The 17,063-nt window shown below is 42.7% G+C and overlaps 1 protein-coding gene across 1 annotated transcript in view; it reads left to right on the top strand.

Moving 5' to 3' along the window:
- LOC119511265 (kinesin-like protein KIF28P) overlaps positions 1–17,063 on the top strand; it is an 84,420-nt gene that overhangs the window by 22,586 nt on the left and 44,771 nt on the right. Inside the window, 9 exon segments of the mRNA XM_037805770.1 lie at positions 688–842; positions 3,829–3,940; positions 4,369–4,436; positions 9,116–9,222; positions 10,663–10,784; positions 12,275–12,365; positions 12,980–13,034; positions 14,615–14,738; positions 15,915–16,059. Coding sequence (XP_037661698.1) covers positions 688–842; positions 3,829–3,940; positions 4,369–4,436; positions 9,116–9,222; positions 10,663–10,784; positions 12,275–12,365; positions 12,980–13,034; positions 14,615–14,738; positions 15,915–16,059 — 979 coding nt within the window.

The following is a 17,063-nucleotide window of genomic DNA, read 5'->3' as shown; positions in this document are numbered from 1 at the left end:
TCCCATCGCACTGGGTTTTTTGGTGCAGCTCTGGGCTGTGGCGCTGGTGCTGGGCAGGAGCCGTTCCCAGCCCGCTGGGAAGATGGCTGTAAGGGGCATGGTTATTTTCACCTTTTGGCTCACCTCTGCCTTCCTCACTCTGAGACAATTAGCAGCGAGTGTGTGAAAGGCTATCGTTCACACCAGATATTGAGGTGTACCCACAGTTCATTCCTGCCATGTTTCACTGTGTGGTTCTCACTGCCATATCCGCAGCCACATTTGGTTTTTTAAAAAAGAACTAGTCTGACTCCAAATGCCAACCCACAATTTCCCCACACTGCAGTGTGGCTGATGGATATTCAGCCAGCTCACTCACTCGTTTCAGAACAGAGACTCCAGGTTTCACCAAATGCATGATCCCTGTGGATTTAGCAGACCTTGTGTAGCTGGTACATTGCTGGAACTGGTGTTCTGGGTCACTTTCTGGCTTTTATCTAGTATTTTTCACAGAGGTGTTTTTTTGCCCTGTCTCACCTAACCATCATCTTCTGGAAGTCCAAGAGAGTGGCATTTTAATTTGTAAATTTTATTATGTCTTTGAATATGAAATACATTTAGAAGAAACATTTAAACATGTAATCTAGATTGACTTAATATATATCCTTCTACCACCTTAATAACATGACTTGTGGTTCTTTTCTACAGGTTTTCCTAGACAGAAACCTTACCAAACAATCCAGTATTAATTTGGTGGATTTAGCAGGAAGTGAAAGGCAGAAATCTTCAGGATCTGAAGGGGACAGACTGAAGGAAGGATCACGAGTTAACTTACGTTTAACCAGTTTAGGAAATGTTATCAGGTAAATAATCAGTGAACAGGTATTAGTGCCATAAAATGACCTTACATACAAAACTTAGATTAATCATAATTTTTGGCTCACAGCTGACTGTCACCTTTAGTTCATGACTGGCCCTCTTATTCTATTTTATTTTAAATTAAATAATTTATTTTTAATAAAATAAACACTAACAAAAACACCACCCAACCCAAGAGCACGTATATTACCAATTAACTTACATCTGCCCGAGGTTTTCCTCTCCTGTTCTCCCCTTGGAGGTACCATTATCTTGTCTCTCTCCCTCTCTCCCTCTCTCCTCTCCTTCTGTCTCTCTCTTCCCTCCCTCCTTCCATTCCTCTTTCCTCCCTCCCTCCTTTCTTCCTTCCCTTCCCTCCCTTTCCTTCCTTCCTTCCTTCCTTCTCCTCTTTTCTTGTTTTATCAATATCAGTAATGTATTAACATTATTAACAAGATCTGTCCATGTTATACACAGCTATAGTTCATATTTTGTCACTTCTTGCATTAAACATTGCGTCTATGAAATTCATCCACGTTGCATACGGCAATTTCTAGTTCTTTTCATTGTTATGTAGTATTCAGTGTGGAAATATGTCACAGTTTATTCATTCTCCTGTTGATTGGCATTTGGGTTGTTTCCAGGTTTTTTGTTTGTTTGTTCATTTGCTATTACAAATAGTGCTACTATGAAAATTCTTGTAGAAATCATTGGATATCAATATATTAAAGTTTCTTTTGGGTATATATGTGGAAGTGAAATTGTTGAGTCGTAAGGTGTTTGAATACCTGGTTTTATAAGATGACAACCAATTGTCTTCCAAAGTAGCTAGACCAACTTATATTCCCAGCAACAATGTATAAGATATCCCACTGAGTCACATGTTCTCTAACACTTGTTATTGTCAGTTTTCTTGAGATTTATCAATTAAATGGGTGTGAATGTATCTTATAATGGTCTTGATATTCCTAGTTATTAGCAAGGTTGAGCATCTCTTGATATGTTTATTAGCAATATGTTTCCTCTTCTGTGAAATGGTGCCCTTATGTTTTGCTCATTATTTTTTTACTATTATATATTTTTTACTCGTAGGTATTCTTGACGTGTTCTTGATATTACTGTATTGTCACATTTATTGTAAATATCTTCTCCCATTTAGCAGCCTGTCTTTTCACATTCTTTAAAGTGTCCATTGGTAAACAAAACTTATGGTTTATATTTTGCATTTTTTTGCATCTTATTTAAGAACATTAAAGTCAGAAAGCTATCCACATATATTATATTAAGGTTCCTATCCATCTGGGGTTGATTTCTGTGTATGGTGTAAGGTAGGCATCCTTTTTTCATTATTTTTTCCTTTTAAATTACCAATCCTTCTAGTTCCGTTTGTTGAGTAGTTCCTGCTGTCCCCAGTGGTCTTCAATGCTATCTCTGTAATATATCAAAATTCAATGTATGCATAACTCTATTTCCCTGCTCTTTACTTTGTTCAGTTCGTCAAAGTCTAAATATAATGAATATTTTATTCTCCCACTGAATAATACAAGGATCTCCATCCCTCTACCATCCATAATAATTGTTGATATGCATTTTAATTCTATTCTTTTTTGACCCCAAAAGACATTATCATTACTATTTTATATAGTATTCATTCACATCCTTTTTATTTTATTCATTATTTGTTTTACCTCAAAGCTGCAACCTAAAATAAATTTCCTTCTGGTTGAATTTCTTTTAGTGATGATCTGCTGATAGAAAACTCTGTTTTTGTCTTTATTTCATCCTTATTCTTGAACAGTATTTTTGCTGGTATAGAATAGTAGATGGGTAGTATTTTCTTTCAGCTCATTAAGGATTCCATTTCACTGTTTTTTTCTGATTGTCATTCCCTTGAAGATAATCTTTCTTCCCTAGTTGTTTTTAAGTTCTTCTCTTCATTTTTGTGTTGTCCAGTTTCTCTCTGTTTCATTTGAGTATGAATTTTGTTTTATTTATCTAGCTTGGAGTTCCTTGATCTTTATAGTTCTATGGATTCATGATTTTTATCAGTTCTGGAAAATTGTCATCTATCATCTCTCACAAATTGTCCCATTATTTTTCCTTTTTCTCCTCTGAGTCTTCAGTTATACTATGTTAGTTCTTCTCACCCTGTCCTCCATGTCTCTTAACCTTTCTTTCTTATTTCCCATCTCTATTTCCAGTCTGAACCTTGGATAATTTCTTCTAACCTATCTAATTCACTAATTCCAAATACAGCAGTGTCTAATTTGCTGTTCAACCCATTCATGGTGTTTTAAATTATGATTATTGTATTTCCTCATTTCCAGAAGGTCACTTTGTTTCTTTTCAAAATCTTCTAGATTTATTTTGTACATTTATTTTCTCTGTGATGATTATTTCTGAAAAATGGGGCTTCTTCTCTCCTCTTCTCCTCTCCTCGTCAATGCCACTGATGTCTTCCTGGTCCTCTGGAGGCAGGGTGGGCAGTTAGATGTCCACTTCTCATTCACTCTTATCCTGAGTCTGTAGCCGTGCAGGGTCTTGACTTTGTGGGATCGTCTTAAGGCACTGTGGTAGAGAGGCAAGGAAAGGATTTCATCGCACTCCTCACGCCTGTCTTCCTGCAACCCTCTTCCCCAGCTTGCCGTTTCCTCTCTACACACAAGTTTACCACAGCCACAGTCTCTTCAGAGTTTTCCTCACAGGTTTCAGTGTGTTAGCTGCTCACATCTGGGGTCCCTGCTCTCTGTTACGGTTTCTCTAGGGTTGGTTTCAGAGAGGAAGTCAGCATCCTGTGCTGGTTAGCTGTCGTCTTCAGCATCTTCGTTCAGAAGGTACCTCCACTGTTGGGTATTATTTTGAATCCTCTGTCAGGTTTGTGGGGTCACAGAGGTGACTGGAGACGTGTTTCTGACTTATCCCCAGTGAGGCAGATATCTTCTTGATACATTATTTTAATTTGTTGTTTTGTATTTTCTTTTTTTCATCCAGTGCTCTGGCTGATGCAGCTATGGGAAAGAAAGTCTTGCACATCCCCTACAGAGATTCTCTTCTGACAAAACTACTCCAGTCAGCTCTGGGTGGCAATAGCAGAACTGCTTTGGTAAAATGATTTCCTTAAAATATTTTAGACTAATTCAGCTATTGCTATTATTATTATTAAGATTATTCTCAATAAGCCACTAATATAGCACTTTGTATTGACATAGCAATGCTAACTAACATTAACCTGTCATGCAAATCCCTGAGTAAATCTGAGGCCCCACTAATCAGGGGGCAGTGGAGCAGAAGGGCTAACAGGTAGTCAGATGTTGGTTCAAGTTCCACTTCTGCCAGTTATTATCTCTGTGATTTTAGGCTTTTTAATTTTCTCTAAGCCTCAGTTTTCCATCTGAGTTGTAAGGTTTAAACAACACTGGAAATTACAAGATGCAAAACTGTCCTATGAATGTTAGCTGTTTTAATAATAGCAATCACAATAAAAATAATCCTCCATATAAAACACAAAATCTGAAATGGATATGTTTACAGATAGCAGCCATAAGTCCAGCTGACATCTGCTATGAGGAAATGCTGTCAACATTAAGATATGCTGAAAGGTATGTTGATGAATAATTATTGTCGATTATGGTTTTACGTCCTAAATCTGGCAAACTCTTCCAGTACGCTTATACTTGAAGGGTTGGCATTTGGGGGAAGTGAGAGGGAATAAAACAAATAAGAGGAGAAGGAACTGGAGGTGCCAGGCACTCCCAAACTGTCATCCTGTCACTGAATCCTGAATAGGAGCAACCCATGGGCTCAAATCAGTGGGAGAGGCTTGGATACCAGGCCTGATGTGGTTAGTATCTGTCTACCTGGATTTTTCTGCTAGATAGCATGGTCATTCACAGATTACTCTGTTAGTCATATGGGACATGGGTAGAGGACAGTGCCAGGCAGGAGATTTTTGAACTAGTAATAAATAAAAATGAGCTATGTAAGAGACAGCTCCTTAGGTTGGAGACCATTCAGCAGCTCTGCAGCCCCTGCACACAATATCAGCATCCCCCTTTTTTTGGTTATCTCATTTCCCCAGGCCCATACAACCGATCATATTCTTTACAGGAGACCTGAAGGTCACAAGTAGATATCTCGTCACCAGGGAGTGGTTATAATTGCTGGGTTCCTTCCCATGTGACTGGCACAGGAAACAAGCCTACTCCTGGTTAACACCAGCGGGAGGCTGTTGCTGAGCCACGTTCGCGCTTATCAGAGCAGGCATCTGGAGCCTCTTGAGCCTGCTTCTCCTGAACCTTTTAAGAAAGTGAAGGGTATGGGGAGAGGGTGCCCCACTCCTCCTTCCTATACCCAGGGAAGACAGTGATCACCCACCACTGAAGCTTTCCCATCGGATCCAGATGTGAACTTGGAATTCTCGGGCCAACGTTCCAGGCAGCCACTTTCAACCACCTGGAGCTGGCATATGAAATGAAACCTATTTGCCAACCCTAATATGTCACTTGTCAAGTCTGTGGACAGAGTCCTGGCCCTACCAGCTATGTGACCTTAGGTGAGACACTGAACCTTCCTGACCTTCAGTTACCTCATGCGTTGAAAGCAATGGTAACGCATTCACAGAGTCAGGGTGAGGACCATATGAGAAAATCAATGAACTGTCCCTAGCAAAATTCTTCTTGGTGTACAGTTTATGCTTAAAAACAGTAGGTATTATTATACCACTGAGTAATTGCCTCTCTTTCTGGTCTTTCCTTGGGCACTCTTCTCAGTGAGGCAATCTCTTGCATTTTAATGACAAAGCGTTTGTTCTCTTTATTCCACTGCACTGCCTCAATATCATTTACCCCATTAGACATTTTCTTCCAACATCTGAACCACAAGTTTGGCTCTTCAAGTCAAATTTTGTCTCCAGTGGTGTCTAGAATATTCATTTTCTCCATGATTATCAGATGCAAATCTGTTGCTAGCAGGTTTTTACATGAGGGACTGTGTAATGCAGAGGAAAGAGAAAATGGTACTCAGAAGTCCTGGGTTCTATACCCGGGTCTGCCACTGACTATGATTTGGGTTAAGCCTTGTAAATTCTCTATTCCTCCATCTCCCTTGTACAAAATGAAAGGATAAAGGGTCCTAGATTTCGCAAATAAAAATACAGGCAGTGTCCCCCTCCCTTCCTCCTAGGCACTGCAGCGCCACGAGGAAGGGCTGGGAAGGACCGGGAAGGACCAGGAAGGGCCGGGGGCTGCAGAGCCCCTCGAAGGGAGGGAGAAGGCCCAAGCCCAGGCTCTGAGCTGAGGCCCTGCTGGGTTGGGCCAGCCAGAACATCCAGTCATGGATAAAAATGAGCTGGTGCAGAAGGCCAAACTGGCCCAGCAGGCTGAGCGATATGGTGACATGGCAGCCTGCATGGAGTCTGTAACTGAGCAAGGAGCTGAATCATCCATGAAGAGAGGAATCTTCTCTCAGTTGCTTGTAAAAGTGTTGTAGGAGCTCTTAGGTCATCTTGGAGGGTTATCTCAAGTATTGAGCAAAAGACAGAAGGCGCTCAGAAAAACCAGCAGATGGCTCAAGAATACAGAGAGAAAATTGAAACCAAGTTAAGAGATATCTGCAATGATGTGCTGTCTCTTCTGGAAAAGTGCTTGATTTCCAGTGCCTCATAAGCAAACAGCAAAGTCTTCTATTTGAAATTTGTCTGAGGTTACTGCTGGTGATGACAAGAAAGGGGTTATGGATCAGTCACAACAACAAGCATACCAAAAAGCATTTGAAATCAGCAAAAAGGAAATGGAACCAGTGCATCCTATCAGATTGGGTCTAGCTCTTAACTTTCTGTGTTCTATTATGAGATTCTGAACTCCTTGGAGAAAGTCTGCTCTCTTGCAAAGACAGCTTTTTTTTTTTTTTTAATTCAGTTTTATTGAGATGTATTCACATAACCATACAGTCATCCATGGTGCACAATCATCTGTTCACAGTACCATCATATAGTTATGCATTCATTGCCCTAATCAATTTTTTTAACGTTTTCCTTACTCCAAAAAGAATGAAAATAAGAATAAAAATAAAAGTAAAAAAGAACTCCCAAAACATTCCTTCTTTCATTTAGTTTTTGTCCCCATTTTTCTCCTCATCTGTCCATACACTGTATAAAGGGAGTGTGAGCCACAAGGTTTTCACAATTACACAGTCACACCATGTAAGCTGCATAGTTATGCAGTCATCTTCAAGAATCAAGGCTACTGGGTTGAAGTTCAACAGCTTCAGGTATTTCCTACTGGCTAGTCCAATACATAAAACTAAAAAGAGATATGAATATAGCACATAAGAATGCCCTCCAGAGTGACATCTCAACTCCATTTAAAATCTCTCAGCCACTGAAACTTTATGTTATTTCATTTTGCATCCCCCTTTTGGTCAAGAAGATTTTCTCAATCCCATGATGCCAGGTCCAGGCTATGTCCTGCGTTGCCAGGGAGATTTACACCCCTGGGAGTCATGTCCCACTTAGGGGGGGAGGGCAATGAGTTCATTTGCCGAGTTGGCTTAGAGGCAGAGAGGCCGCATCTGAGCAACAGAGGTTGTTCCAATTTGTTAATGCTGCTGTTATGCAAGAAATGGATTAGCTTTTATAAAGAGGGGTTATTTAGTTACAAATTTGCAATCTGAAGGCCATGAAATGTCCAAATTAAGGCATCAACACAAGTATACCTTCACCAAAGGAAGGCCAGTGGCATCTGGAAAACCTCTGCTAGCTGGGAAGGCACATAGCTGGTATCTGCTGATCTCGAGTTCTGTTTCAGCTCCTCTCTCAGCTCCTGTGTATTCTTCAAAATGTTGCTCTTGGGATGTTTTGTCCTCTCTTAGCTTCTCTGGAGCAAAGTGTCAGCAAAAGTTTGCCGTCAATGGCCGTCTCTCTTGGCTGTAGCACTGAGCTCCTTCTCTTTCAGCTCCTGTGTGTTCTTGATTCTTTCTCCCAGGCAAACTCTGGACTAGCAAAAATCTACTTTCAATGACTGTCTCCAAAATGTCTCTCTTGGCTACAGCACTGAGCTCCTTCTGTCTGAGCTTTTATAGGCCTCCAGTAAACTAACCAAGACCCACGCTGAATGGGCAGGGCCACACCTCCATGGAAATTATCCAATCAGAGTCATCACCCACAGTTGGGTGGGGCGCATTTCCATGGAAACAACTTAATCCAATGTTCCAACTTAATCCCCACTAATATTCTGCCCCCAAAAGATTGCATCAAAGAACATGGCTTTTTCTGGGGGACATAGTATATAAACTGGTACAGCGGCAAAATGCTAAAAGCTGGTGGATCTGGGTATCTGGGCGGGGGTATGGTGGAGTTTCCTGTATGGGTTTGTATTATTTTGCAACTGTCCTGTAAGTTTGAAATTCTTTCAAACAAAAAGTTTAAAAAAATGTACTTCAGTGAGTACAGATGTTTCCTGTAATAATAACAAAAGAAAAAAAAAGAGTTGCTTGATATCCATTACTTCATGTTTATCAAGCACAGCAGTAAAACAAAAAATCCATGTATTGAACTTTTTTAAGGTTTTTTGCTTTTGTGATTTTTTTTGATACTTACCTAACTTGCATGTGCTGTAAAAATAGTTAACAGGGAAGTTACTTGATGATAGCTAGCTTTGTTTAATATCTTATGAAATTTTCATGAACAATTCAAGCATAATTGTTAAGAACACGTATTAAGTTGATTGAAGTGAAATAAAAGTTTTACAAATGGACTTTTAAAAAAAAGTACAGAATTCCCAGTTAAATTTGAATTTCAGATAAAAAGCAAATAAACCTTTAGTGTATATATGTCCCATGCAATATTTGGGGTCATCTCATATTTTATCTGGCAACACTAGAAGGGAGTGAACCAGATAATCTTTCAGATCCCTCCTAGCCTGATGTACATGGCAGAGCAATTGCTGGCAGTCTCCATGATTTGAGGTAACAACAGCGATTGAACAGATTCTTGAATTATCCGAGCCAGCCCAGTTAACTGTGTGTGTTCACGGCAAGGGCCGTGCTCTCTGCCATGGCTGATTTGCAGATATTTGAACCGTGAGGTCATTGACTCAGTTTTGGTCTTAATGGTTTAGAGGAAACTGACGTGGCATCTTGAGTCACCGGAGCATGAAAAAGGTTCCCACTCTGACCGTCTGAGGTCAGAGCACGTCCTGGTTCTGGCCTCTGCTCAGGTGGTGCCTGTTCAACTACAGCAGGGCACAGGGACTGAGAGTGGGTTCATCTTTGTGCATGAAAGGGCAAAAAAGATCCAGAACAAAGCAGTGATGAATACCTAGACACTGATGAGCGAGTCGAGGACAGAGAACAAACTGCTGCTTGCATGTGGAAATTCTGGAATGACAGGTAAACTGAGTCAGGAGTCAAAACTGAGTCCAAGCTAGGGGCAAGAAGAAGCAATCTGATCTGTGAAGGGAGGGAGAGAGGAATTGAACTCCCCCACGTCCCCAAGCGGGCTGGGGGAGAAAAAAACTGGGTTAGAATCTTTAAAAAGAAAAACCAAAACTCTTATTTTGAGAGAAATGTAGATTTTCATGCAGCTGTAAAAAATAATGCCCTGACCTTTTCAAATGATCATTTTAGTGTCATTTTTTATTGCTATTTTTGTTTTGAGGCCATTGTTTCTACCGGACTACTTTTTCCTCATCGGATTTGGGCTGTAGCCGTCTGACATTTATTCTGCTGATGGCTTTGTACCCTTTGTGAACCTGTGCTTCACAGAAACCCAGGAAGCACCAGCAACAGCATCCTCTTTTAGATGAGGCTCAACCCTGGCTGTGGAGGATCCACTCCGGCCGATTGAGTTGGAATCCCTGGGGGCAGCAGCCAATTTTTAAGTTCCCCAGGTGATTCTCATGTGCAAGTAAAGAGTGAGAACTACTGCTTTAAGGCCCCAGATTTTTTTTTTTGCAGCATAAAGGTATATATAATTTTATGCCCATTGATGATTTAGAATGGGATGGATGAAAAAGGCAAAGTAAAAAACTACTGAAGTAAAATCAGTGGAAAAAAAAAGTGTTCAGCATGAAAACAACAACCTCAAAAGGTCCAAAACATACTCCTTAACAGAGCATGAACTCCATGGTCTTTCCTTGTACTAACCCCATCTCAGCGGAGCTCAGGCCCCTTGCTGCCTCCTGCTCCAGAAGGCTCTCTGTCAGGGGAAGGGCCTCACGACCCCAACCCCAACCCTGACCTGGCCCCACTAGCCCCTGCCCCACCTTGGTGCCTTTCTTAGACAGAGGGCAGGTTCATGGAGACCATGTCTGGACTCACTAAGGCTTTAGCAAACACTTGCTAAGTTGGAGTGAGTGCACACAGCTGGGCCTTGCTTGGCTCTGGCTAGTTGCCAACTAACATGACGAGTTGGATGTTGACCAAAATATAGTATGTAATTTTCATTGTTTATAGGCAAGGACACAGAATGTTTTAAAAATAATGCGAGATAAATATGTGATTCTTCCTGAAATCCCTGGTCTTATGGTAATTCCTTGTTATGATGGTATGAAATGAAATACTTTCATGTGCCTACATGAATAAAAGAATACATTGAGCCTAGTGCCTCCCTTTAAAGGACCTTCTTGCTCTAATTTCTTATGAATTAGAAGGTGATGCTACTTGTAGGACTTATAAAGTGATTTCTTCACACATAGATGTAGTTCAGTTTCCCACTCCTACTAAGAATCTGTGTTTTGACTGAGAACTGAGTCGAGACGACTTCTTGTTATTTTGTGCCTCACTTTCAACACTGCTGACATATCACTTACGATATCTCCCGCCTTTCAGAGCAGACAGTGTGTTTCTTGGCAGAAAACCTGTTTGGGACTCGTACGGGTCAGATGACCTGGGCACACCAGCTGGAGCAAGTGCGCCAAGAATGGGAGCAGCGGTGCATGGCCCTTACCCAGGTGAGCTCCACTGCCTCCACCCTCAGGGGCAGACCCCCTTCCCTCCTACCCAGCACACGCTGCTGACTGTGCTGTGGTCAGGTGGGCAATTCTGGGAGGTTTTTTTTAGTAACTGTGCACTATGTAAAATGTGATATGTGACATAAAATACAATATTATTGCCAGTGTTGGGGGACAGTGGGGGCAGGGCATGAAAGGGAAGGAGGCAGTGGAGCATTGGTGTATATTGACAAGTGGGCTGAGGATCAAATTCAAAGCCATTGATAATTAGAGTTTGGGGAGAATTTGAGGGAATGTGAGCTGTCTTCTGGGGATTGTATGGTGTGACCATGAACTACGGTGTCTTTCCTGCCATTCACTGCCAATCTCAGATAGTAAATGAGCTATGATTGAATTTGTCACATGGGTGAGGGAGAAGTCCTCTCTTCTGCCCACACCCCACCTTATTTCCAGAAGCTGTGAGGCTCTGGACAAATCCCATGGTCATGGACCAGATCTGGAATCTCTTGGGAGTGGTGGGAGAGATTAAGTCTGAATTTTGGCAGGTTCAAGAAGCCTAGAGTAGATGTGGGACTTGGGCGGTGGGAGGGGCAGGGGTCTAAAGCATCAGGAAACCAGATCAAGTTTGGGTCTAAGGATTCTAAAGGTATGGGTGTAACACAGGACACACCCAACAGCAGGAAGCACTATTAAAGTAACATTCTGTATAAGGGGTGGCTGGGTTTGAAACTCTTAGCTGCAAGGGTCAAGTCAGATTCAAAGAGCAGAAACACAGGATTTTGTGTTCTGCATGAACAGTAACAATTGGAAGAATTTTCATCCTTTTTACTCTTTACCAGAAGGATTTTCAAGATTTAAAAGTTTTTCTCTTGCCTGCATAGTTTACACCAGTTCTGTTTGCCTACCAATCCTCTATAAGCACAAAGCCAGTTAATATTTGTATTAAAGAATAAAATGAATTTAGGTAACCAGGAGGGGGTAATCCAGCTTGCTGTTTTTCGCCATCAACATCTGGTTATCAAATTAGCTAGCCAGCAGGAGAATGAGATGGAGTGACAAGTTTAATGGAGACCCAGGGAAGGATTACCCAGGTGGGGCACCAAACTGGGGTATCAGGAGAATTGGGGACAGGGAGCCTGAGGACTCCAGGGGTCTGAAGAAAATGGTAAAGGTAGATGTGAAGGTAGAAGGGGGCAATGGCAGGACAGCTGGAGAGGACAGGGCCAGAAACTGACTGTGCCTAGGGATAGTGCTGTCCAGATACGTTCAGGCCCTGGAGAGTAGACCTGCCCGAAGGGTCTCACCCTCCCTAACAGTGATGCCCCCCAGCCCCACTCAGCTTTTGTCCTCTGGGTTTGCTTTATCAGTCTGTTTGATAAGATGCACAAATGACTTGATGAAAAATGGCTTTGGTGATAGGAAAGGAGCACTGTTCTCTTGAGTAAGCTGACCCTGTCTGGTGAAGAGCACCATCTCTCTTTCTCCTTCAGGAGCGACAGATGATGAAAACATCCCCTTACCTTCTCAACGTCAACAAGGACCCACAGCTCACTGGAGTTCTCAAGTACTTCATTCAAGCTGGTACTTTTCATTTACTCGTTCTCAAAGTTCATACTTAAGCCCCATGGGCATTTTCTTATTACCACATTTTTGTGGTTTGGGAGGAACAATCAGTCCTTGAAATTGCTTCTTGATGTAATTGAATACTGAGCCCACTAGAATCCGACACCCAGTATTGTAGTGACATCTGGCTCGCCTCACTCTAACCACTAAGCACCCAGGACAGGAGTGGGATGTCAAAGGATAGCGGTGTGGGTGGGAGGAGAGGGCCAGCCCCAGCCGAAAGAGCCACTTTCCACAGGATCAGTCAATAGACAGAGCTTTAAAGACTGGCACTTCCCTTGGAACCAGTCTTAAATGTATCTCCCAAGGCCTACACTCAACAATAATTCCTCTAGAATTCCCATGAAGAAGGTAGACCTTTAAAAAGTTTGGAGTCCCACGAAATAAGGCAGAAAGTGAAACCGATCCCAAATGTAATTTGATGTCCAAGTCATTATGATTGAAAATCCAAAAGGGAAATCCCTTCACATGATCCTACTGGAGATTAAATGTCGATTCCAGAATACCAGACATGTTAACTTATTAAGGATAAACCCTGAAAAACTTTGAAAATAAGTTCTAATTCTTTTCAGGTTCATATGATGCTGGTCGCTGTGCTTCGAATGCTATCACTCTTCAAGGTTTGGGGTAAGTGTATGTGATTCAGCATCTTTGTCCAGCATTAGAAAATCATGACTACTGAATCCAGAGGAGATTCTCAAAAGTCATATTATCAGGCCAGTCCACAGATCTTTCTGGACAACTGAGAGCAAGAAGATTACCTGACCTTCTTCAATGACAGCTCTAACAAAGCTTTGGGGAAGTGCTTTCTCTCTCTAACTGAAATCTATTTTGCTGTGATCGTGTTATGTTTTCTTGGTTCTAATTTTAGGAGAAAAGGGAAAGTGAGTGCTATACTGTATGACAGTTCTTCTCAAATAAATACAAGTAGGTCTGGCCAGTACATGGAGCATTAAAAAGATCAGCCCACCACGGGTGGCCCTTGTCTTTCAGGGACTCACCACTAAAAGCTTTGAAAAGGCATCCTCTGATCTCTGTGCTTGGAGTCCTCGCTGACAGATTAGCAGAAAGCTCAGAACTTGGAGGTGCTCCCCCTCCCCAAGGACTCCCTCAAGAGTTCCCTACAGGAGTTCCTATGAAACCTTATGGCAGATTTCATAAAAACAGAGCTGTTTCCCCAGCCCTGTAACCTCTCTGCTTGAGAGGACACTGCTTTAGGTTCTCTCTCCTCCTTCCAGGACCACTGTCCAGCCGGCAGACACGATCAGCAATTCCAGAAGGAGGCCCTACTGACCAGTCTCCCCCTCAACCCATGTATATCCCAGCCCTCTCCAAGCCAAAGCCCACAGGCCCTTGTGGAAGCGGGTGGGAAAGGGACAGTGCTGAGTGAGGGGATGCTTGGCGCAGCCTCCAGGACCTTCCTCTCAGACTTCTCCCCTGGTAATTCCCCACATCCCACTTTCCAGACCACTTCCTGTGGAGACCCTGAGTCCAACACACCAGTCTGTAAATGGCTGAGCTCCAATAATGATCTGAGATTAAAACCTTTCCCACAGGACCCCTGGGTCCATACAAACAAGGGATGTGGATGGATGTGTGTCACATGGAAAATTCCATGACAGCCAGGGAGTCCAGGAACATTCTAAGTTAGGAAGCCGTTCATTCAGAGCACACAGATGACATCTAGGGGGCAGCCAATCTGGCACCTCTGACATCCAGTCTCATCTTGTAACTGATAAGATCTGAATTTGTATAGCTAGAGACCCAGAAACAGAACTAAACTTACCTGTATTTTTTAAGGCTCATTATTTAGCCACCCTCCCAAGTCTCTACTCTCTAACATTGTGGCTTTTATTTTCCCCACCACCCAATCCCATTGGACTACGAGTTTTGAAGACTAGCTATTATCTCTGGGTCTCCTGGCATCTTCCAGCTACAGGCCCTAAGTTGGTATTTGTTCCATTAATGAAGTTGCTTCATTGTCTCCCAACTCTCTGTGCCCCTTAAGGGCAGGCTCCTGTACCTTCTGCTTTTCTACCTCTATTCACTGTGAGCCACGGCACACAGGAAGTCCCCAACAGATGCTTCATGCTGTTCTTTAACCACTGTAGTCTTGCTTTATTTTGCAAAAGAGAAAGAACTGCCTAAACTGTTCACTAACATCACCACTTATTTGGTCATTTAGACAAGCTTTTCTGTCTTTTCAGAATTTCAGATAAACATGCTTCCTTCACAAATGTGGATGGTAAAGTGACAGTAACTCCACACAACAATTGCAAGGTTGTTGTAAATGGGGTGCTGACCACGGCAAAGACAAAGCTGCAGCACTTGGTAAACTCTCCTGCGGGGCCACTGAAGTTCATAAATCCTATCTGAGTGTTCAGGAGAGGAGGTTCTTAAGAGATGGCCCATGTAGGGCCTGTAGCAAGGGCTGGTTAGAGCTGGGTGCTCACTGGTGTCGGGGTCATCTGCTCTGGTGCTGTGATATTATCATGGCCTCTTCCTCACATCCAGGCAACGAGGAGAGCACAGCTGTCAGAGCCAGGAGACCTGCTATTAACTCACTGTGTGTTCTTGGGTAAGTCACTTCACTTCTCAGAACTTACCTATAAACAAAGATGGGTGAACTAGACGACTTCCAAGATCCCTTCCTGCTCTAACATTGTATGACATTTCAGATTTAAAAGCCCTGTCTTTGAGAGGGACTCCACAACACCTGGCAAGCATCAGTCTCCTTCATCTCTTCCTACCACACGAGTCCTAGCCCCACCACCACTGTGGCTTGTAAACAGCCTTCCTGCAGCTCTCTCACCAGCTCCAGTCCCTTCTCCACTCTGTAGCTGCAGAGAACCTTTTAGAAATTCACTCCCCTTCTAAAATTCCTTCAGTGACCTCCCTCCCAACCATGGCCTGTAGCATCTGCGAGTGATCTGCCTGCTGGCCTCCAGCTTCCCCTGGCATCACTGCCCTGAAGCACTCCCCCTAATCACACCAACCTTTCTTAGGTGCCCCAAACTCCCAGGCTTTCTTCAGCAGCAGCCTTTGCTGCCTTACCAAACCTTTTGAAGTCTCAATTTAAAGATTACATCTTCAGAGTGGAGATCTAAAGGAGGCCCCTTGTACACGCTGTGGAAAAACCTATTCCTTCCCAGCATTTTCCAGTTGGTAATTACACAGTATTTCATAAAATCCTTGAGAGAGGGGATTGGGTCTGTTTACTTGCCACCCAGTGCCTAATAGTCAGTGCTCAGTGTTGTTGAATAAATGAGGAAATACATGAAGCATTCATGCAAAAGGAAGAGGCCGCCTCCTTGCCTCCTCATTTATGGATCTCTTCCCTGTTTGGGGGGATTTGTGCAGGAAGAACGTTTCTTAGATCTTTCAGCAAGGCTGGGCTGGGCACAAGGCCTCAGCTTCTCGCTGGCGTGAGGCTGCCTTCACCCCTGTCGCCTCCGGAGCCGCTGGGAGGGCAGCATCCTCCTATGTCTGAGTATCATTCCTCCCCAGGATCGCGTTATTTTGGGATCCAACAGTGCCTACCTCTACATCGGGTTTCCCTCAGAGCGAGGCTGTGAGGATGTGAGCAGATTCGATTACGACTTCTTCCAGCTGGAGCAAGCAGCCGTGGAGGGGGTGAGCGTGGACAAGCTCTGTGAGTGGCCCTGGGCCCTGGCTTCCGGCATTTTCCACGTGCTGATCTGAAAGCAACTGCTTCCGCTGTGCCTCTTCGCTTTTCTTAAGGAAATCATCTTTTACTGTGTCAAACTACTAGTTTTAGAAAGTTAAAATACGATTTCCATCCAAATCTATACTGAGCACATGTCGAAGATTTGTTTAACTCACTAATCTGGACCCCTCATTAATTTGGGTGAAGATGGTTCCAAGGAGTGTAGAAGGGACTATTGTATACAGCAGATGGAAGAAGGAATGATGAAATAAGGTTGGCCTACCGGGCAGTCATCTACTGGAAACAGATGATTGTAATTTGCCAATCTTCTCCCAATTAACCTCTCAGAGGCTGGGCCTTAATCAGTAGTGAGTAGGAGGTCAACTACAGAATGTTCGAGGACTGAACACTATGTGTATACCAGGCTCTGGTGGGACATTAAAAGGACAGCCATCCTTTTGCCTTATGGTCATGTCTTGGGTAATTTTTCTTGAGAACTTCTCTTTGCACTTGAACCCTTTTATTTCTGGTCATCATGTGGCCCTCTCATAGGCACAGTTTCCACTGCATCTTGGGCAGGAAATCAGCAGTTGTCAGCCAGCCTGTCCTCAGTGCTCACACATATTGTCCTAGTTCCCTGGAACCTGTTGCTGTGGCAAGGAAATATTTTGTGAGTAATTATTAATTTTGAAATAATTTCTTGAAACTTACAGAAAAGTTTCAAGAGTAGTATGTAGAACTCTCATATACATTTCACTCAGATTTCCAAGTTTTAACACATCACTATGTTTGCTTTGTTATGAAGATAGATTATACACACACAGATCGATGAACATACCTAGCACCAGCTCTTGATTTATAAATACTATTTTACTCCACTAAAGAAATCTATAAAACCTTAAATTCATACTGATACTTCCAATTCCAGCTCAACACCACAGGGCTTTTTCTAGTCTTCCCTTGGTGGGGAAACTTTCAGTGAAATATAT

This window comes from Choloepus didactylus, chromosome 2, assembly GCF_015220235.1.
Source record: "Choloepus didactylus isolate mChoDid1 chromosome 2, mChoDid1.pri, whole genome shotgun sequence".
Taxonomy (NCBI): domain Eukaryota; kingdom Metazoa; phylum Chordata; class Mammalia; order Pilosa; family Megalonychidae; genus Choloepus; species Choloepus didactylus.
Note: the sequence above shows the minus strand (reverse complement) of the source record. Positions and strands in the feature narration are given on the sequence as shown.